Source organism: Talpa europaea (assembly GCF_964194135.1).
Source record: "Talpa europaea genome assembly, chromosome: 15".
Lineage (NCBI taxonomy): Eukaryota > Metazoa > Chordata > Mammalia > Eulipotyphla > Talpidae > Talpa > Talpa europaea.
The window spans coordinates 3,034,211-3,055,405 of NC_140083.1; the positions used below are offsets into that span (position 1 = coordinate 3,034,211).

At 62.0% G+C, this 21,195-nt stretch overlaps 3 protein-coding genes across 3 annotated transcripts; 1 reads left to right on the forward strand and 2 right to left on the reverse strand.

The window, feature by feature from the left end:
- Window positions 1-36: 36 nt before the first annotated feature.
- Window positions 37-2,603, reverse strand: SMDT1 (single-pass membrane protein with aspartate rich tail 1; the record flags this gene model as incomplete). Its single annotated transcript, XM_084256404.1, has 3 exons — window positions 37-141; window positions 1,090-1,230; window positions 2,418-2,603. The coding sequence occupies 2 exons, from the start codon at window positions 2,601-2,603 to the stop codon at window positions 1,093-1,095; spliced, it is 324 nt and encodes a 107-aa protein (XP_084112530.1). The 3' UTR covers window positions 37-141; window positions 1,090-1,092.
- Window positions 2,604-4,847: 2,244 nt separating this feature from the next.
- Window positions 4,848-5,627, reverse strand: PHETA2 (PH domain containing endocytic trafficking adaptor 2; the record flags this gene model as incomplete). Its single annotated transcript, XM_084254937.1, has 1 exon — window positions 4,848-5,627. One exon carries the CDS (start codon window positions 5,625-5,627, stop codon window positions 4,848-4,850), a length of 780 nt encoding a protein of 259 aa, XP_084111063.1.
- Window positions 5,628-10,155: 4,528 nt separating this feature from the next.
- On the forward strand, window positions 10,156-16,121 carry NAGA (alpha-N-acetylgalactosaminidase; the record flags this gene model as incomplete). Its single annotated transcript, XM_084254887.1, has 9 exons — window positions 10,156-10,171; window positions 10,613-10,793; window positions 11,229-11,400; window positions 11,776-11,953; window positions 12,238-12,332; window positions 13,027-13,188; window positions 14,182-14,379; window positions 15,072-15,215; window positions 15,577-16,121. 9 exons carry the CDS (start codon window positions 10,156-10,158, stop codon window positions 15,709-15,711), a joined length of 1,281 nt encoding a protein of 426 aa, XP_084111013.1. The 3' UTR covers window positions 15,712-16,121.
- Between the last annotated feature and the right edge of the window lie 5,074 nt (window positions 16,122-21,195).

Consider the following 21,195-nt stretch of genomic DNA (forward strand, 5'->3'; position numbering starts at 1 on the left):
AGACCACACAGGGGCCTTCACTGGAATTGGCAGGTTGGGGGCTTTCGGGGACCCTTCTGCTGCTAAGAAAGGAAAAGCGGCTGCAAACATCACCAGTTTTCTCAAGGGAGGGCTTTCCCCTTTCTGCACCTGCTCCATGCCCTGTAAAGAAGGAAACACCGATGAGTGAGGCAGCACAGCAGCCCTGGATCCACACACTGAGTGGGGTTCCAGAGCGGCCCTAGCAAACACGGCAGGAGAGAGGCAGGCCCGAGTATGTTTGATGACTCAGTCATACATATTTACTGACCGTCCCAAGCACTGTTGGGGGCACAAGGGTATAATATGTTCCCTGCTGGCCAGCAGCTCATGGTCTAGCAGAGTTTGTGTGTGTTTAAACATTGGCTACTGAGGGTCACAAGAGGTGAGTGAGGGGTAGAGCAGCATTTTCATTCCTGTATATGCCGGAATGAAGGAAGACTTCTAAGAAAGCAGTGAGAAGCAGCCTTCCAACTAGGAAAAAAGGGTCACTGCTTAGGGCTTGTAGTGTGTGTAATTCAAGAAATAGTGAGTTCTGGAAGTAGGTGTGGTTGGGAATGTGGTAAATGAGCCAATCCAGGTGTGGGTCTTGGGTGTGAGCACATCACGGGCATAGCAGAAGTCTACAGATGCGGCCAGATGGGGCGCGTGTGGCGGCAGGTGGGAGCTGCATGGGAACCAGGCCTTTGTACAGACTGCAGAGCTGACTGGTGAGGACCTCGGCTTCTAAATTTCAATGTCGAGCTGCTAAATTGACGCTGTTTGTGGTGGGTGTGTGAGCATATTAAAGTGATGAGAAAATTCGTGGGTTGAAAGCATGAGGGTACATAAAAGGCAAATGAAAGGCTGGCTGGGATCTGACCTAGTTGGAAGACACCCCAGTGAATTTTTAAGTCACTAGGAGAGCTTTCCTCATCCAACAGAGAAAAGACGAAACAGAAACTTTAGCCAGCAAGTGAGTGCTGCTGCCTCACTGTGTCCACACTGCTGCTCCCAGGCCAAGCCACATCACAGTTCAGACACCTCACCCCCTTCCTGCTTCAGTCCATGCAAGGGAAAGGCAAGTCTCACCTGCTAATCATCGTCGTCGTCATCCTCTGGGACAAAAATGTCATGCTCCTCAAGTAGAGCAGCAAAATTCTTGCTAATGAGGGTCCCGACATAGAGAAAGGGGATCACGATGGAGAACACACGGAGAAGGCCAAAGGACATCTGGAGGGGTCAGAGCGGGACTATGAGCTCCAGAGCTCTGGCAGGACCACAGAAGGTCTGGCCGTTTCAGGGGCAGTCCAGTCCCTCCTGTGGACCCCAGACCCATCATAACCAAGTGATTTTTAAATTCCTGGGAAAATTCAGGGCCATTAAAATGCATATGGGAAAGAAAAGTATGAGAGATTCAACATCTAAAATCAGGGCACAACCTGGTCATTACTTGCAAATACCTATAAACGGTGAGAAAGTACTAAGAGCTGGACTGTGACATAATCTATACAGTTCTTTAAGTAACAGGTTCCCTGGTGCCTGAGAAATTTGATTTTTACCACATTAAACAGTGAAATCATCTGTATTTTGAAAAATGATCACGGTGTAAGGTAAGGGAATTTTGATAAAATCTCACCATTTCCTTTTATCCTACAAAGTTGGGGTTTCAAAAATTTTTTCCAGCTATGCCTTCTCTTCCTCAACATGCACCCTGCTTTTTTTTGCTGTCGATGGGAGCTAACAGGCCAGACTAGTTTAAAAGAATTCTGTTTTGCTTTGTAACTCTCACGTAGCCCTGGAGCCGAAAAGAAGCTTGTTTGGATTTAGAAACTGCATTTTACTTACACAAACCCCAGGAGACAGATGGCACGTGAGAACACTCGGTGTTGGGACCTGAATTCCAGAACCTAGTTCGGCTGCTAGCTTTGGACACTGGCCTAACATTTGTAAAAACAGTAATGGAAGTAATTCCCTGCACGTCTCTGAGGACGGCAAGTCAACGGGAATGAAATACCAGCTCAAAACTCATGAAAAATGTAAGCCGTCCCACATACCCTCTGTTCACAAAGGCCTTTCACCTCATCCACTGAGGTAGAGCAGAGGAGCCCAAGTTTTGTCTGTTCCACGGAAGGCTGCGGGCATCTCGAGCACCCCGCTCCCCGTGACAAGCTAATGCAAAATACCGTCTTTCTCAGCTCTGTCTCCACCGCCCCCGCTCAACCCTCGGACCTAACCCGACCCTTTCCTCCCACCTGTCAAAATAGGCTCATTAGCGCAAAACCGTTGTCCTTATTCGGCCTTCCGGCCTAGGGCAGTTGACGATTGGCCTCTGCTCCTATCAATCAGCGCGACCCGCACACACGCCCTCCAGTCATTGGCCTCGGCCCCCTTCGCCCCACCTCCAGGCCGAAACTCACTTTCACGGGCTTGGGCAAAATGGCGCCGCTGCGAGTAACGATGACTGACCTCGACGGAACCAGGCTCCCACCTGAGCCGCCCTGTCCGGCGGAGACATCGCCTCCTGGCCTCAAGGTCGACCCGCTCCGGAGGACCCGGGATCGGACGGGGACCAAGGCCAGCCAGCGAGCGGCTCCAGACGCCATCTCCTAGCTCCGCCCCCAGCCCAGCCTGGGTGACGCCCTCGGAAGAACGCCGGCCCCAGCCTCGCGAGACTTCCAGGACCAGACGAGAGGGCCAGCCCTCGCACTTGCGCAGTGCGCCCACTTCCTGAAGCCGTGGGGTAAGGCCTCTGTCACAGACGCGGCGGGGTGACGTCACAGGGACGCCTGCGCTCTCGCCGCCGGTGGCGCCGTCCGCTCGGGCGGGTCGGGGGGCCGCGGTGCCTGCGTTGGTTCCGCGCCGGGCACAGCCTGCGCTTGCGGAGCCGGTGTTTGGTGAAAGGAGAACTGACTCGACTTGTCCCTCAAACACTTGTATTTTTCTGACACTTTAACGACGTGATTCAGAGGCGTCGGCCGTAGCGCCGTTACTGGGCAGCCCCGATATTGAGCGGGTGCCCGGCTGTGGGTCCTCACCCGCGCGCTTACAAGGACTTATGAACACTCCACTGCAGGACACACACGAAAGGTTCATAAAAGGTTTATTTACAAGGGAAAAGGAAATAAGGAAAATGGACAACTCAGGGGGAAAATAGGGAAATAAAGTCTTTCATGCGTCCTACCCGATCCGCCGACCTGGAAACCCAAAGGCCCTCTCCGAGCTGGCCGGACGCTGCGAGCTGGCGGGGAGCCAAAATGGGGGACCCCCCCAAAGCCCACGTGTCTGGCTTTATACCCACCTGGCTGCTGAACCCCACCCTCAGGTCCCAGCCACCTTCCCTTGGGTGGGGATGGGATGTGGAGTTCCCAGTGTCTTTGGCTTTGGCCTGGGGTGGGGGTGGAGTCCACACAGCCTGTATGGAATCAGCTTTAGGACATCCTTTTCCCCCTAACACCTCCAGAATGTTTTGGGGTTTATTTCAGGCCAAGGTGTATATGACAGGCCAGATGGAAAATACACCTTACAGGAGAGACGGAAGCAGGTGGTGGTTGCAATAAACTGTGGGAACCCAGAGGAGTAGAAAACTGCGTTAATCTTATAACAAGTGCCGCAACCATAAGAAAGGCGACTCGTGCGCATAAGACAGGTGTGGCGGCGGGTCCTGGCCCCGGGCGGCAGCGGGGCCTCCTGGACTGAAGACACTGCGGGCCTCTGGCTCTAGACCTGGCCGCCCAGACAGCCCAAGGCCCCAGTAAGGGACAGGGAGGCTAGAAAGGGAAAACTGTGTAGAGGGGAGGGGGGGCGCTTCCAGCCCCTGGCTCTGCCACCCCCACCTGGCCACATCGCCTCCCAGTGCAGGGAGGAGGGAAACACTGGTGAGAGGAGCAGTGAGGTCTTGGCAGATACCCACTGGGTGGCAAGCTGGTCTGTGAAGGCGCTCCCAGAGGGCTCAGGACCAGGAATACCTCTTGGGGAGCCCAGTCAGGAGAGAAGAGTTTATCAAAGGGTTCTGGGAATTCTGTGCCCAGATTCCTAGAAAGCCCAGGGCTGAGAACCCACCCAACAGCCTGGCTTTCCCAGGAGCCACACCGCCTCTCGCTTCTTCAGCTTCCCAAGGGCAGCTCAAGGAGCTGGTGATGAGGATAGGACAGGCTTTCTGATGACCCAGGAAAGCCACCAGCCCCTCCTGGGCAGAGAGCAGCACCATCCGTTGGCAGGGCAGCTGGGTGGGGGTGCGCGACATGGCAATGCTTTCTGAGCAAAATAAATCCCACTTTGTTGGCCAGTCTCCCTTCCTCTAAAGGGCCCCTCCAGATCGTAGCATGGGGGCCCAAGCCCAGTCTTCCTACCACTCAGGAGAAAATGGGCCCCTGAAGCCTCCATGACAATAAATCTTTCTCTGGCAATGTCTGCAGCATCCCTCAAGTCAACACGCAGCCAGCTTTGGTGCTTAAATGCACGCGTGACTCCCCATGTTGGAAACTGGCTGTTGAGGTGCGTAGGGTGGCTGGCAGGGCTGCCTGTGGCCGTGGGCCAGTCCCCTCTGGCTCCGCGGCACTAACATCCCCCAGCAGGGCAGCTGAGTCCAGGCAGGAGACTCGGTCTTGCTCCGCGGTGCTGAGCAGGCTGCCTCTCTTCGCTGGGCCTCAGGAAGTAAAGGGCTTTGAAGGGATGATTCCTCGGTCTCCTCCAGGCCTGAGGGGGGTCTGGGACGTGGAGGAAACCTAAAAAGCACGAAGGAGAGAACCCCTCCCTCAAGACAGCAACTTTAGAAACGAGTAAACATGAAACTGAAAAAGCACTGGCCCCGGGTCCTGACCAGCAGGACAAAATCCGAAGGCCCCAGCTCAGGGCCTGGCCTGCCCCTTGAACGCTGGCTGCCTCTTCTGGGCCCTCTGCAGCCACCCCCGCCTGAGCGCCACGATCTCCTGGCCGTACCACTCGTGCAGGGTAGAGAAGCAAGAGCTCTCAGGGGACACAGGGCTCTGCCCCCTGCCCAGGAGGAGGCTGGCAGCGCCCTGCAACTCGCACTCTACCGAGCCCCGCCCAGCTGGCCTGCTGCCCCCTTCTTCAACCAAGCCCATGGGGCTGCAGTCCCTGGAGAGGGAATGGCCGTTCTCCAGGCCCAGGGGCCAGTGGTCAGGAGGCTGGGGTTTGCAGCGGCTGCTGACGGCCTTCCTGGATGAGCGGCGGTGCCAGGCCAGGCGGTGGCGGGCCTCCCGCAGCTGGCTTTCCAGCTCGGACACCACCAGGCGCATGTAGCCAAAGCTGGCCCTGGACAGAGCCTTCACCCAGGCCTCCTGGGCCACCGGCCCATCTGCCGCAAGCAGTTGGGGGCGCACCCCGGGGGCATCGAAGCGGATAGCGAAGGCAAACTCCTCGGGCACAGGCGCCTCGGCCAGCTCCACCGTGCAGCCCTCCAAGACCACCAGGCTCAGCGGTGCCCGGCCCTCCGGACTGTCGAAGGAGAAGAGCAGATTGCCCTTGAGGACAAACCAGCACCTCCGTCCACCGCCACTGGGCGTGGGAGGCGTGCCCGGGCCCCCCCAGGTGCGCAGGAAGCCCGTGTGGTCTGCAGGGGAGCCGCTCAGGGCATAGTGGGCCACGCTCCTCTCGTTCAGCTTCATGGCTCCCAAAAGAACTGTGAGGAGAGAGCGGAGAAGCGAGGCTCAGAGAGGGGGGCGCCGGGGGAGACCAGCCCGGGAGGCCCGCGGCTCTGGGTGCGGAGCGGGGCCTGCGCCGGGGTGGTGGTGAGGCGGCGGCTGTGAGCCTGGCGGGCGGCTGCAGGGCCCTGCCTCCCCCCTCCCTCCCCCCCCCCCCCCCCCCCCCCCGCCGCCAGAGCAGCTCTCCGTTTCCCTTTCTCCCCACCGGGCTTCACAAACTTGGGTTTCTTCCTCCCCGGGAACGGGCACCGGCAGCGAGAGCCCCTTGGCGCGGCCGGCCGCCACCTGACGGCTCAAGCAAGGCGGTTCCCCGAAACCTCCAGCTGCCCGCGCTGCCCCTCGCCGCTGCCCCTTCCGCGCCTGTAACCCCGGAGCGACACCCCGGCCTCGGCCTCGGCCAGGACCGCGGCCTCTCACACGCGACCTGCCGCCCTCCGCAGTTTGTCTCCAGGTCAAACTACGAGCCTTCTCGGAAGCAGCCAAGGGGCCGAGAGCAGACCCGGGCCTCGGCGGGGCTTTGAGCCGCCCATTCAAGCCCCAAAGAAAAAGGCCCCAAGGGAGCGGACATGGACCCAGCCCCGGAGAAACCATTTTGTTTCAACCTTCCCTCTGCAGGACCCCCGGCTCCTGAGGCCGTCCTCGCGGGGCTCCCCTCCTTTGCTAATGGCAGATGCCCTTGGATAAGGCTCTGCAGCCCCCGCAGTTGGGGGGCAGGAGGGGCAGATCTGCTGCCTTCCTCCAGCGGTGGGGGCGCTGCAAGGGGGGCCGCTCAGGGGCCGAGAGTGAGCTATGAACACGGGCATGGCTGGGCAGGACTGACCTCAGCCACGGAATGTGGGTGCCCCGCGGGTCACAGGTGGCCCCGAATCCTACCCTCCTCCTGACTCAGGGAAAACGGAGGCCCGGAGCAGTGAAGGTGAAGTGCTCAAGGTCAAGTGGGAAGCACAGCTTGGTCTCCTGACTCCCTCACACCTTCTGGGGTGTTTCAGCAGTGACCCACTTACCAGCAGAGCCCCGTGGGTGGGGGCAGGCCCCCCTTGTCTGGAAACACTGCTCAGTCCTATGACCACGTGCTACCCGGCACCTGCAAGACAATTCTCAAACCCAGTCAACCCAACCTAACGGATGAGAACTCCCACCCAACCTTGGGGGCCCCCTGAGGCCACTGCCTCCTCCGGGGAGCCCTCCCTGACCTCTGACCATCCATCCACTCAGCAAGCCAGGCACTTGGGAGCAACTGAAGGGGCTGGGCCCCATAGTTCAGGCCGAGACCTCATCTCCCTGCCCTCTGCGGCAGGGTCAGCACTAAGTGCTTAAAGTGTGGGCTTCAGTCCCTGGCCCCAGAGGCCTGCCCCTCCCTGGAACTAAGGGGGGGTCCTAATGGTCAAGGTGGTCTGGGAAGCAGCCCCTCACTTCTGTTTTCTTCACCCCACAGTGATCTCCTTTGTGTTTCCAGTGCTGTCCCAACCCCAGAAGGTCAAGGGCGAGTTGGGGTGTGGCCCCCCAACCCCAGTATCCTTTCCAGTGCAGGCTCTGGGAGGCCCTCGCAGGTATTTGTTGAATTACCTGGGTGTACAACACCTGGCAAAACAAAGACCCTCCCTCCTGGACCCACTCCAGCCGGGTGACACTAAACACCCCAAAATAAATAACAATAAACTAATTTAGAAATTAATTAAATCACAACTAGCACAAGGCCATGGACACAACAGGGCCTGGGCTGGAGATCACAGTGCTCACACGTGGCCTCCCTCCCAGCATCCGGAGGAGGGTCTGGAGCTCCCAGAGTTGTCGGGGTCCCCTCCGCGGGCCCGGGAAGGGCGCCCCCTCTGCCGGGCTTCGGGGCGGACGGCACACCCAGCGGGAGCCCGGGCACCGCGGGTTTGGGGAGTCTTTTGTTGGGGGACGGCGGGCTGGGGAGGGTCCACCGCGTGGACTCCTGGTCCGCCGTCTCCTTCGATCGGGGGTCGGTCACCGGGAACTCCCCGGCGCGCCGCGGATTCGGGGTGCGGCTGCCTCCGGCCCGCGCATCGGACTCTCCCGCCACGTCCCCGCGGCCACGCCTTCCCGGGGCGCCTCCTCCCGCGCCCGCCGGCCCGGCTCGCCGCCGCCCGAGGCCACCGGGCTGGGCGAGCCCCTCTCCGCCGGGCTGCGGACGTGGCTGCGGGACACCCCGCCCCGGCGGGCGCCTCCAGTGACCGCCCCCGCCCTTCTCCGCCCCGGGCTCTCCGGCCTTGGGACGCGCCGCTGCCCCGGGATCCACCGAGGGGGAAACTGAGGCCGGGGGGGCCGGCACTAACCTGAGTCCGGAGCTGCTCAGCGCTGGGCGGCCTCGAACCCAGGTCCCCACCCCCGGCCGCCGCGCGGGGCCCTCTGCTCCCCCTGCAGCGCCCCCGCGGCCCGCCCCGCCGCTCCCGCAGCCCCGGCCTGGGCCGGCCCAGGCCCCGACGCCTCCTCTGGGCGGGCTCCCACCCAGCCCCAGCCTCCAGCCTCGCGCCGGCTCCCCGGGGTCGCCCCATTCCTGCTTCTGGGACTCGCCTTTCCCAGGGGCCCGCGGCCGCGCTGCGGGGAGGGGCGGGAGCGCGCGGCCCGGACCCCCGCGCGCCGTTCCCCCCGAGCCGAGGTCCCGGCGGCCCCGCAGCCTGCGGCCCCGCCCGCCCCGCCCCGCCCCGCGGCGCCGCGACCTCCGCGGGGGCTCGGCCCAAACGTCCCCTCCGGGCCTTGGGCTGGACCGGCGCCCGCGGGCTTCCCGCCCCGCGTCGCCTCCCGCCCGCCGCGGCCGCCCCGGCGGCGTTCGCTTAGGATGGGGAGCCTGACGGGCTCCGCAGCCGCTCGCAGCGGCGGGGACGTGCGGGGCCGGGCGGCGGCCGCGGGCCGCGGGCGGCTGCGGTTCCCACGGACCGGCCAGAGCTGACGGCGGAGATGAGGCGCCGGCTCGGCCCCGCCTGGGGGAAGCGCGTGCCCGGCCCGGCCGCGGCGCTCGAGGAGCGGCGGGAGGCCCGAGCGGGCGGCGGGGGGCGCGGCGAGCGCAGACGCCGGCGGGAGCCCGCGGGGCCCTGAGGGCGGCTGCCTGGGCGGGCGGGGCGCGGGGCGGCGGGGGGCGCGGACCCGGCGGGGCGGGCCGGGGTGGGGGGCGGCTGCCGCCGCGATCCCGGGAAAACGCGGTCAGGGAGGCCTGGGGGCAGCGCCCGGGCCCTCCGCGCCGGGTGTGGGGGGAGGAGGGGGACGGGGCCGCCGGGTGAGGGGGGAGGAGGGGGACGGGGCCGCCGGGTGAGGGGGGAGGAGGGGGACGGGGCCGCCGGGTGAGGGGGGAGGAGGGGGACGGGGCCGCCGGGTGTGGGGGGAGGAGGGGGACGGGGCCGCCGGGTGTGGGGGGAGGAGGGGGACGGGGCCGCCGGGTGTGGGGGGAGGAGGGGGACGGGGCCGCCGGGTGAGGGGGGAGGAGGGGGACGGGGCCGCCGGGTGAGGGGGGAGGAGGGGGACGGGGCCGCCGGGTGAGGGGGGAGGAGGGGGACGGGGCCGCCGGGTGTGGCTGAGCCCCTCACGGGGGGCGCCACGGCCCGAGGCGCGTCGGGGGCAGGTGTTCGGCGCGGGTCAGTCACACCTGAGCCCCAGTGGCCGCCGCGGGCGGGGATAAAGCGTCTGGCGCCCGCGGCCGCTCGGCCGACGCTCGAGGGCGGGGGGCTGGGGGCGCCGGCTGGGGCGCCCCGCTCCCTCCCCGCCCGGCGGCGCCGCGGCCCCGCGTCAGGACGTCCCCTCCGGAGCCCCCACAAGGCCTTGGCGGATTCCACGCCACGGCTACCCCGCGAGCGCCCCCAGGGTGCGGGGCCCTGTCCGCGGCTTCGGGACCCGGGGTGCGAGGCCCAGCCTCGCCCGGGCGGGGCACAGCCCGGGGCCCGCCCGCCGCTCGCGCCCGCCCCGGGAGCGCGCAGAGCCGGAACGGGGCGGGGCCTCGTGTGGGCGGGGCCCGGCGGTGGGCGGGGCCGGCGTTGCTAGGCGCTTCCGATTGGCTCTTCCGGGCAGGTCCGGCCCCGCCTGGGAACGCGCCGCCGCGCCCGGAGGTCGCCGCCGCCCGCAGCAGCTCGCGAGTCGGAAGCCGGCGGGGCGTCTGCGCCGGGCGGGAGGTGAGCGCGCCGGGCCGGCCCCCGCGGGCGGGAGGGTCCCCGCGCGGGGCGCGGGGGTGAGAGGCCCAGCTCGGGGAGACGCGCCCGGCCGGGGCCCGCGCCTGCCTTCCTGGACGTCTCCCCGCCGGTCGCTCCGGCCCTGAGCCGGCGGGGAGCCACCCTTGGGCGCCGGGGCTCCCTGCGCTGCCGAGGGGGGCGAAGTCTGAAGTCCGGGACTCCTGTGTGGCACTCCCGCGGGGGGCGGGGGGCGGCGGGGCCCGAGAGAGGGAGCCGAGCCCGGTGCGTTCTGGCCTGTCTCAGCTCCCGACGCCGGCACTCGGCGGTGAGAAGAGCGGACGGGGCAGGTGCTGCGACGCCGAGGCCGAGCCATGTCGCTGCCCGCAGGTAGGGACGGGCCGACGGCGGGGACGCTCTGGGAGGGCGGGGCCCTGCGGGGTCGGGGCCGCCAGCTCCCATGGGGCTGCGTGGGGAGACCTGTTTCTGCTCTCGGAGCTGGGTCGCGAAGAAGATGCTCCCGCCCCGGAGTTCCCTCCAAAGCGCCCTCGTCCTTGGCGGCGCCCCTGTGTGACCCCTAAAGTAGGGCCCCGCCCTGCAGATACGGAAACTGAGGCTGGAGAGGGAAGGGGCTCACCCAGGAGAACCAGGGTGCAGTGCAGCCTGGCTGGCCTGCTGGGGCCGGTGGAGAACAAAGAACCTGAGGTCCGGTTCTGTGTGAAGCGGATCTAGAGGACATGGGGGCCCCCCAGGCCCATCTGCCCCTCAGTGCTGTGCAGGGGCCTGAAGCCGCAGGGGAGTCAGTGACCCCTTAGCCCGGCGGGGGCTGAGGTGGGGGCCGGGGCCACTCACATCATCCCTCCCGCCGCCCTGCAGTGCTCTTGCTGGCCTTGGTGGCCCCCGTGCTGGGGCTGGAGAACGGGCTCCTGCGGACGCCGCCCATGGGCTGGCTGGCCTGGGAGCGCTTCCGCTGTAACATCAACTGCGAGGAGGACCCAAAGAACTGCATCAGGTGAGGAGGCCTAGGAGGAGCCTTGCCCAGGCTCCCCCGTAGGGGGAGAGGAGGCAGGGTTAGAGTCCCCGGAGCCAGAGCGCCTGCAGCCAGAGGTGACTCTGCAGACCCTTGGCACGCAGTCTTGTGACCTGCTTGGGGCCTCATCGGTTGTGAGATAATCAAAAGGAGGGAAGAGTGGAGATAAGCCAGACCTGAGTGCCTCCCCTGGCCCAGACCTGCCCCTCGTCCCCAGCCTGGGGGCTAGCACTGCTGCCTGCTTCCGCCCCAGGACACATTCCCTCCCGTCACTTTACCTGTCTCATGAGTCTTAGCTGGCCCCGGATCGTCTAACCTAGATTCACACGCAGAACACCTGAGAAGGCTGAAGAGCATTGGGGGGCAGGTGAAGGCCACTCTGCGCATTGAACTGCCCCCTGCCCTGCCCCTCCCCAGTGAGAAGCTCTTCATGGAGATGGCTGACCGGCTGGCCCAGGATGGATGGCGGGACCTGGGCTACATCTACCTCAACATCGACGACTGCTGGAGCAGCGGGCGCGACGCCCAGGGCCGCCTGGTGCCTGACAGCAAGCGCTTCCCCCATGGCATCGCCTTCCTGGCTGACTATGTAAGTGGCCCGGCCCGCCTTTCACCTGGGCTCGTGTCCGTGACCCTTGCTGGGGAACATAACTGAGCTGCTGCTTTGGCCCACTGTGGGGTTGAGAACCTGGACGGGCATCTTATCCAGTTTGGGGTTTCACAAGTTTCTCCAGTAGCAGAGAGCTGGCCCTCCGGGTGGAGGGGACGGCAGAAGCAAAAGGTCTGGAAAGCAGAGCAGCCCGGGAGGTGTGTGTGTTGGAGGGGCAGACCATAGCGGTGTGGAGCCAGGCCAGCAGGCTGGGCCCTCTCCTGTGGGTGGGGGGGCCACAGAAGGCTCCTGACCTAGGCAGACGTGCCGGCGGCGGCAGAGTCCTCCCGAGCCCGCTGTGTCTCGCCCGTACAGGCTCACTCCCTGGGCCTGAAGCTGGGCATCTACGGGGACTTAGGCAACTTCACCTGCATGGGTTACGCGGGCACCACGCTGGACAAGGTGGGCCAGGATGCTGAAACCTTCGCCGAGTGGAAGGTGGACATGCTCAAACTGGACGGCTGCTACTCGACCCAAGAGGAGCAGGCCCTGGGTGGGTCCCACGGCCGGCCGGCCATCAGGGAGACGGGAGGGGGCCCCGGAAGGCCCGCCAGAGCCGCAGTTCCCCTCCTCACCCAGGGGCTGGGGGCGGGGCGGTCTTGGCTCCCTGGCCTCCCAAAGATAGGTTGGCACCACGTCCCCGGCCAGGAAATGATTGCGGGGCACCCCTCTTTTGCACCTCCACTTCCTCACATTTTCGTGGGAAAAGGCTTGAACTGAGGCCTCACATTTCCTGTGGCTCCTCGGTCCTGAAATGTGGGGGTTACACTTCTCTAGGGTATCCCAAGATGGCTGCTGCCCTGAACGCCACAGGCCGCCCCATTGCCTTCTCCTGCAGTTGGCCAGCCTATGAAGGGGGTCTTCCCCCCAAGGTAAGCTATGCTGTGTGCCTGCCTCAAGGCCCCCGCACCCGGGCACCCTCGCCTCCCAGGTGGTCAGGACAACTCTCACTAGTTGCCCAAGGGTGGCTTTGTAGGGTCACCTGTACAGGGCGGGGGCCTCGGCCAGACGGGGCTCTTAGAGAAAGGCGGCCTTTGTCAGGTGAAGGGCCGGGCCTTCAAGGCGCGGGAGCCACTTGTCATGTGTCAACCCAGCACAAAGCAGGGTGTCAGCATCTGGGAGTAAGTGGCCGGGAGAGCCATGGGCTGAGGACAGGTGGGGCCCAGCCGCTAAAGCCTGCGAGCACCTCTCCAGGGCCCCCCAGTACCAGGGCACTAGAAGGGGTGGGGTCAAGCTTGCAGACCAGAGTGCAGGCAGAGCCGGGGCGCTCCCTGAGAAGGCCAGGGCTGTGTGCGGCACGAGGGCTGCAGCTGTCCCAGCCCACGCACCGTCCCTGGCCTGGCCCAGCCAGCGTGAGGGCAGAGTAGCTTCTGGTGCCAGCACACGTAGAGGGGAGGCCACCCCACCCCAGCCCCCCTGAGGCCTTTCTCATCCTGTAGGAGCCTGGGGCCTGTTCTCTGACCCCCATCCTCACCCCGTGTCCCCTGCTGAGCCTCCCCAGCCCTGGCCTCCAGGCAGCTGGGTGTGGTGTGACTGGCGCTGCACTCTGCCTTGCCCCACCCCCAGGTGAACTACAGCCTGCTGGCAAACATCTGCAACCTCTGGCGCAACTATGCCGACATCCAGGACTCCTGGGAGAGCGTGCTCTCCATCCTGGACTGGTTCGTGAAATACCAGGACGTACTGCAGCCGGCGGCAGGCCCTGGACACTGGAACGATCCAGACATGGTACCAGCGTGGGCCCCGGGCTGTGTCCCGGGCTGCTCGCTGCCTGCTTCCAGAACAGCCTCTCTGCAGTGTGCCCTTGAGCCAGCTGCATTAGATTCACCTTGGGAGCCGGTTTCCAATTCTGTTCCCCGGGCCCCACCCCCACCTCTGGGATCAGAATGTTGGGGGGCACATCGGCTAGGAATGCTCATTGTTAACAATCGCCCCTGCTGTTGCTGGAAACTTGAGCGTTTGTGCAGGACCTTCCTCTGCAGGGCAGAGATCACGTCACCCGCTCTCGCATCTGTCCCTCGCTGTCCTCGCCGGCTAGTCCAGTGCCCCGCACCCCGTTAGCCTCCCACGGAGCCTCTGCAGGACAAGCCGGGCCCCTCTTGCCTCACTCATAGCCTGGAGATGCGCTTTTGCAGTTTGCCTTACAGCGCTCTAGCTGTTTCTTCGCTTAGCCAGCAAGCATTTACTGCCAGTGACAATTACAGTAATTTCCAGGCCAGGCCGAGAGGTGCCTGGAGAAAGAGAAGCCCGGCTGCCCGAGGGCCCCAGCCCAACTCTGCCACTCACCCTGGGTCCTTTAAAACGCTTGGCACAGCCTGGACCTCCCCTGGGTTTAAAGTGTTGCCTCAGCGGTAACTGGACCCACGCTCCTGGGGCCCGGGGCCCCTGCTGTCCGGGCGCGCCAGGCGGAGGCTCCGTGGGAGCAGGGCCCGGTGGGGCTGGCTTCCCGTCCCACGCCCGGCTGCGTTTCCTCACTTGCATCCTCCAGTGTAGAGAGGTTTTGGCGACGGGACCCCCTGGGTCATCTGAGCAACATGGCCGGGGCATACAGTCACCCCCTCGTTCTTGTTGAAATAAAAACGGGCTCAGCTAGAAAGTGGCTGGCCCGCCCCAAGGCCACGCCTCGGGACAATGGTGTGGGCGCCCTTCTCTTCTCCGGCCTCAGGCTCCGCCCGGGCTCGCCCGCAGAGCTGACTCACACGCTCTTTCCCCTGCCCCCAGCTGCTCATTGGGAACTTTGGCCTCAGCTTCGAGCAAGCCCAGTCCCAGATGGCCCTGTGGACGGTGCTGGCGGCCCCCCTCTTCATGTCCACGGACCTGCGCACCATCTCGCCCCAGAACATGGGCATTCTGCAGAATCCACTCATGATCAAAATCAACCAGGATCCCCTCGGCATCCAGGGACGCAGGATTCTCAAGGTACTGCCTGTGGAGGGAGTGACGAGGCTGAGACAGGGTCCGCCTGAGCAGGCTGCACGCCTCCGGCAGGGGAGGCGAGGATGGGCCCTGATGTCCGCTCGGCGCCCCCTGATGGTTGCTTTCAGTGGAAGGCTTAGCTGGGAGCTTGCTCCCGCTGTGCCCCGTTTGCCCAGGGGCGAGCAGGGCCACTCAGGGATCCTGGGAGCCGTCAGCACGCGTGCTTGGGAACAGCGAAGCAGGGGTCTGGCGCATCTGCAGCGGCGGAGCTGAGTGTCCCCCAGGTGCTGGGAGCACACCTGACGCCAGCAGCCTTCACCACTTGTCCAGCAGCTGCGTGTGCTGGACATTCTGGATACTCTTTCTCCTTCCGTCTCACCGATGAGCAAACAGGGACTTGCAGAGCCTAGGGAGCTGGAGCTCGGCTGCACCCTCAAGGCACACCAGGGCCTGGCCGGGCAGTGCGTCCGCGAGCCTGCGCTCTGCGCAGCCGCCGTCCACGGCTGCCCTGCCCGTGTCGTGTGTGTGTCGGGGAGCGTCTGCTGAGTCAGGGAAGGGAGGAAGGAGGTAGCGTTAGATAAGCTGGGGTGCTGAAGAGCTATGGTATCCCCCCAAGCTTCCATGTGATGCAGAACTCAACGGAGCACTGGGGAGGGGATTTGGGGGCCTGCCTGAGCAGCCCTCTTCTGTGCCAGGACAAGGCCCACATCGAGGTGTTCCTGCGGCCCCTGGCCAACGAGGCCTACGCTCTGGTCTTCTTCAGCCGCCGGACGGACATGCCTTTCCGCTACGGCACCTCCCTCGCCCAGCTGGGCCTCTCCAGCGCCAAGGTGTATGAGGTGAGTGCTCTGCTGCCTGCGGCGCTTCAGGTTTGCAAGACGCCTGGGGAGGCCGCTGCAGAGGCAGGCCTCACTCCCGTGGGCTCTGGGCCGTGGTCCTCTGGCGGTGCCGAGGGGCAGCTGCAGGCACTGAAGCTGGGGCTCGGGCCTCAGGCTCTCGAGGGCTGGGCTTTCCCCCTGCCTGTGTTTGCCACCTGTTGGTTTTGGTGGTGGAGAATTAATGGGGAGATTCAGGGTACCCACTCTGGGAGGGCACAGTGGAGGCTCAACACAGACAGGCCAAGTCCAGGCTTGTATGTCCCCCGACGGGTCTCCGCCAGCCGTTCTTCCAGGGGCACTGCTGCCGTCCCTCCCCCTGTAGGCCCAGAACGTCTACACCGGCAACATCATCAGTGGCCTCCAGGATAAAACCAACTTCACGGTGACCGTCAACCCTTCAGGTGTGGTGATGTGGTACCTGTACCCAATCAGGAAGCGGGCACAGTCCCAGGACTGAGAAGCTGGGACACGTGAGAGGCTGTGGTGGCCCCCCGGAGCCCGCATCATGGAGCCTCTGCGTGTGGGGGCCAGCAGTCAGGGCTCTCTGCTACCCAGGCCTGCTCGGTGACCTGATCCCACCAGACCCCAAGTGCAACCTCAGGGCCAGGCCCCACGCTCTGCCTCACTGTGAACCGCCGTGGCAACCTGGGTGATTTCCTAGGGCCTTCCTGGCCTCTGCCACAGAAGTGCTGAGCAACTTGGCCAACCGCCTGGTCCTCACAGCCCACAACAAGATGCCCGTTGGGATTCTTGCCTCTGACACCGGGTATTGGAAATTTTCTTCTAATCAGGTTGGGCCTCACCTCCACCAGGACGTCCACGGCCCGTGGCTGGCTTTCCTGCCTGAGAAGGCCTGGCGGGCTGACACCGCGGGGGGGGCCCTGGCTCCCGCAGGGGGTCACCAATAAAATCGTTCTTAGCCAAGTAGTTGTAACATGGACCTGGGGCCGCAGGCAGCCTCGGCTGGGGACTCCCGTGGCAGTACACGGGTGCCTGTTTCAAAGAGCGCCTCACGTGGAAGACGCGTGCGATCTCCTGGCCCCGCGCTCTGCAAGTGATCTGCTAGACATGCCAGATGCCTCCAGCAGCAGTCCCTGCCCTTCCCAACTCAGGGGTGCTTTTGTCCCGGGCCCCGTGTCTGTGCCCCTTCTTCTCCCGACACAGGTGTTACAGGGTCTGCTGGCCACATCCCCACCACCAGGCCCTAACACTGCTCAGGGGAAGCATCTGGTCTGTGCAGGAACTTCACATCATTGTCTGCTGCCTTTTAGCTCGCACAGTTCCTGACAGGGCTCTGTCCAGTCGTGCTCTGGGCTGGTGCGCGTGAGGGATCAGCTCCGCTTTCTCCCTCAAGGCCCCTGAAGCTTGTCCTCTGCCCAGCAGTGCCCCGGCCTCTCCCTGATTTCTCCGCTCTAACCTGATTGCAGTGGGGCTTCGAGCCCCCAGCAGTGTTCACGGCATGTCCAGGGGGTCTTCGTGTCGTAAAATACATTTCCTGCTGCTCCTCCTGTGGACAGGATCTCAAATCACAAGCCTGGCCATTCTGGACTGCCCACCTCGGGCCCTGCTGCCCAAGCCCCTTTTTCAGCGGAGGCCACAGGCACCTGGCCTCCGGCAGAAGCTGGCAGCAGGCAGACGAGGCAGCCCAGCGGCACTTCCCGCCCCGCAGGCACGCCCTCCCTCTGGGCAGGGGGTCCCTGTATTTAAAACACAGTGTGAGGAATTTTAGTCTCGTGTCACCGGAGCTTTGGCCTCTCCCAGTGGAAGTCCTGAGGCTGTGGGTCCCTCAGGAGAGCAGAAGCCTCCCTCGAGGACACCTGTCACCCTGAGCACAGCGCCAGCTTTAGCTCTTGCTGACAGTGTTGCTCGAGCCGAGTGGAACACTCGGGGAACCTTCCTCTTGCCAGCCCAGGAAAGGCCTTCCCACCGCCCTGTGGCCTGGGGACACTGGTCAAGCCCACACCCAGGCTTGGGCGCTGGGAACAGCCATCAGCCCGGTCTCGACCCGTCTGCTCCTGTCTTCCAGACCCAGAAACACCATGTGCCTTTACTAGCCGTGTGACTTGTTCTTCCGTCTGGCTTGTTCTCTCCCGGCCTCTGTTCTCCATGCACACCCTGCCAGCCTCCCAGGATGCTGTTCTGCTCCCTTCTCCCGAGCAAGTTAGGGACTCTATTATTTTTCCCAGGTCAAGGCTACCTGGCTTGAACTCAAGGGTACCCCTCCTCCTTCTGAAAGACACTTCATAGTTATTTACAGATAGCTAGAGAGATTTTCAAACAAAAATAAAGCAACCCAGGGAGCCCCCGTGTACGCACCCCACAGCTCCAGGAACCGTGCGCGCCGTCGTTTCCCGTCCCTCTTCCCACATGCACTTGATCACACGTGAGCTGGTGCGCTTGAAGGCAAATCTCAGCAAACTCGAAACACCACAGTGTATCTCTAGTAGATGGGACCTTTAAAAATACATATGACCTTGGGCCTCCCTGGTGGCACAAGGGGTTAAGACAACCTATGAAGCTGTCCACAGCCACTGCAGCACCCGTGCGATCCCTGGCCGGCCGGGGGGCAGCCCACATGGCGCAGCAGACCTCTTCTGACTCGCCCGCTGCTCCCCTCAGCAGTGTTTCTGTCAGTCTGCCTGTTCTGCTCCCTGCTCTGTCTCTGGTGAATCCTCTTACCCCCCACGCATCTCTGGCCTGTGCCCCAGCTCTTGTATGCATAAATAAATAAATCTTTAAAAAAAAAATACATATGACCTTAATAAAATTTTCCTATCCAGCAAAATCAATTTTAAAGTAACCTAATTGCCAATCTGTTCATTTTTGCCAACTATCTCAAAAATGTCTTTCTATGGCTTGTATGAAACCAGATCCAAGCAAGGGATCAACACACATGGTCCAGTAAGAACCACTGAACACTTGCGCCTCTATAAAAGCAATGAACAACCTGCCACGTGTTTTCAGAATGAACTGTCACAAGGCTCTGGAAAAACCGATGGTGTGCAGCAGCCCGGAGACAGCACTCAGGCAGAGAAGAGCAAGCTTTGTATTGTTTAACTTAAGCCCACACCAGGTGTCAAGTCGGCTATTTTAAATACATTCAAAGACTAAAGGAACTCACGTCTAAAGGGCAAGAACAAGGACGACATCTTATCACACAGAGTATCCGCAGAGAAGCCCAGAGCACAAGAGGGCAGCACCATGGGCACACGGTCAGCCCATAGGCTCGCAACTTACTCTGGCCCTCTCCCTGAGAGCTGGAGGACAGGCTTCCCTGACTCAGGTGAGTGCTCCCTCGGGGTGCAGCGACTTCAGCACTGAGAAGGCCCATCTCTCCCGGAACGAGGCAATGCATGAGTGGAGCAGAGCACCTGCAGAGCCCCGCCAGAAAGCCGAGCCCAGGCGCGTCCACGCTGTCCCACGGGGTCATCCCAAGGGAGCGCACCATGCAGTGCCCATCCCAGACGCCCTGAGAAACAGCACAGGTGTGCAGCAGCGAGCAGGCTTTAATGGGGGTGCAGAACCAGGGTGAGACCAGCCTCTCTGGTCACAGCATCTTCTCTGCTCCTCAGGACACAGGTGGCAAGGAGGCCTGTCTTCTGACAAGATCCCAGACACCAGTCTCCCTCCCAAGCTGTTCTATAAGGACTAGTTACGACCTCTCTGGCTGGCTTGGTGCTGGTTTTCAAGCATCTTCCAGTCTTGAGAACAGGAGTCTTCTCACACTCCTCTGTGGTTCCAGGCACTGGGTGTAAGGGAAGGCACCTTGGAATTAAGCTGCCCCCCTTTACACCAGCTGTCCCCTCTGCCCAGGACACTCTTCCCCACGTATGTGCAGGACCAGTCCTTCACCTACCTCCCTTATTCCTCAAGAATTTACTCGAATATTACCTTCTCAACAGGCGTCTCCTGCTGTCTGTTCTGCCAGCCCCCCAGCATTCCTGTCTCCCTTACCTGCTCTCTAGCTTCTCAAGTTCCTGCCAACTTCTCTCTTTACTTTTTTCTGTAGTTTGACTATGTGCCTAGTAGGGGCCTTATAATATGCACTGACTTTCTGACTGTGTCTGGTAAGTCATCTGAGAGAAGGAATTTTCATGTTTTGATCACTGGTCTACCAAATGCACAGGAGAGGCAGGCGAGACTCTCAACAAGAGTGTCAATGAGAGTGGAGACCCACGTTCTGAACCTCCCGCCACTCACTGGCCGGCTGAGTGCTTTAGCTGTTTGCTTCCCTCTCATGACATGGGTCCAAGCACCCACATTGCCGGGCTCTGAAGGCACATGGGATGAGCATACAGCGAGCAGCTGGCCGGCCCCCGACAGTCACTGCCCCTCTCAAGTGCTTTGCCTCCCACGCTGTACGTGCCTGTATTCAGGCGGCATCGCTAAAGCAGCTAGTTGAGCAGAGCCTTCACGTCTGTGCTGTGAGGAGGTCATGCTCAAAGAGCTCAGGCTTCTCCCTTTCCTGTGCCAGCAAACTTGAGGGCAGTGGGCCTCATACCCGTTACGTGACAGCAGAAGATCTGCTTTCAGTCTCTGGCCTCATGAGAAACCCTCCGTTGACTGCACTGACAGTCTAGTTTCCAAACACTCTCACCACCAGGGGCAGGCACACTGCAGGGAAAGGGGCGCAGAACTCACCAGGATATCAGATACGTGCAGAAGATCAGGCCACCACAGGCACAGCAAACTCCTGCGGGCACCTGTGGAATGACAGAGGTTGCCAGGAGCAGGGTCCCCATTCAGAGGTGAGAGCACCAGGCTCTAGAGTCAGCCTGAATCCATGTCCTGCCTCTACCACTCAACAGACCTGTATTCCTCCATTTCCTAAGGTCTCTAAACTCTGGTAGGCTTAGCAATAAAATGAAAATGTTAGCAGTGCCCACCTGACTGGATTGCTGTGAGGATGCAGTAAGGTCAGCTTATGAAGCCTTTGAGCACCCACGAAAGCGTGCGCATGACAGTACTTGATCACGGGTCCACTTTCAAAAGCCTGGAAACACCAGGTAAGTCCATGGGCGCATCTGCGGTCTGGCAGTAGAAACCACACAAACCAAGACTAGAGGTAGGAGACGTGAGACATCCATGCCTTCAAGACTGTTCAACTCCACCAGCCAGGAGGATGAGAGCTTTCTTTTAAATCTGAAATTTTAATTTCTAATCCTTCCTCACAGTCTACCAAACAAAGCTGACTCTGCAAATCACTCCCTTCAGCAGGTGGCCAGCACCCAGTGTGTGTAGAAGCAGTTAAGGAACACACAGCAAATGTTTACAAGACACCCACTGTGTGCTGTGCGGACCACAGGGCCCCTGCACTGGAATACATCCTCTGCTCTCAAGCGGCTCACAGGTGATGGGGTTGATGAGCATATGAGCCACCCCCAAAGGATTGACATCAACTCACCAGAAACATGCAGAGGGAATTTGTAAGTCCAGCAGAAGAGAAATTACCCCAATGGCGGAGTTCAGGAAGCTTCTCAGAAATATCTCCTGGCTGCCTTGAAAGATGAATGGAAGGCAGCGGGGAGGACACAGCCACAGACCACGTTCCATTCTGCGCGGCTAGATCGCATGGCTGGCGCGGTCACAGGTCGGGACTGATCGTACAGCACCGTGAATGCAGTCCTCACTTCGCATTGACAGGCTCTTGAAAACTGCTACTTTACGTGAAACAACTGATAAGGAGAACAATTTTATCCTGGGCTAATTGACAGAAACAAGAGTTAAGGTCCTATGGCTTATTTCTGATCACAGAAACATCACCAAACTTCTAAATGAAGACCTAAAACACTTCTAATATTAAGCAGTCATTTGTATTCATTCAGTCATTTTTCCAGTCCACTCACTTCAGTTCAGGGATAAGGGAGGCCAGAGTCTGATCTGGGGCAGCTCAGGGCACAAGGTGGGATCCAGTCCCAGACAGGCATAGTCACTCTCTCTC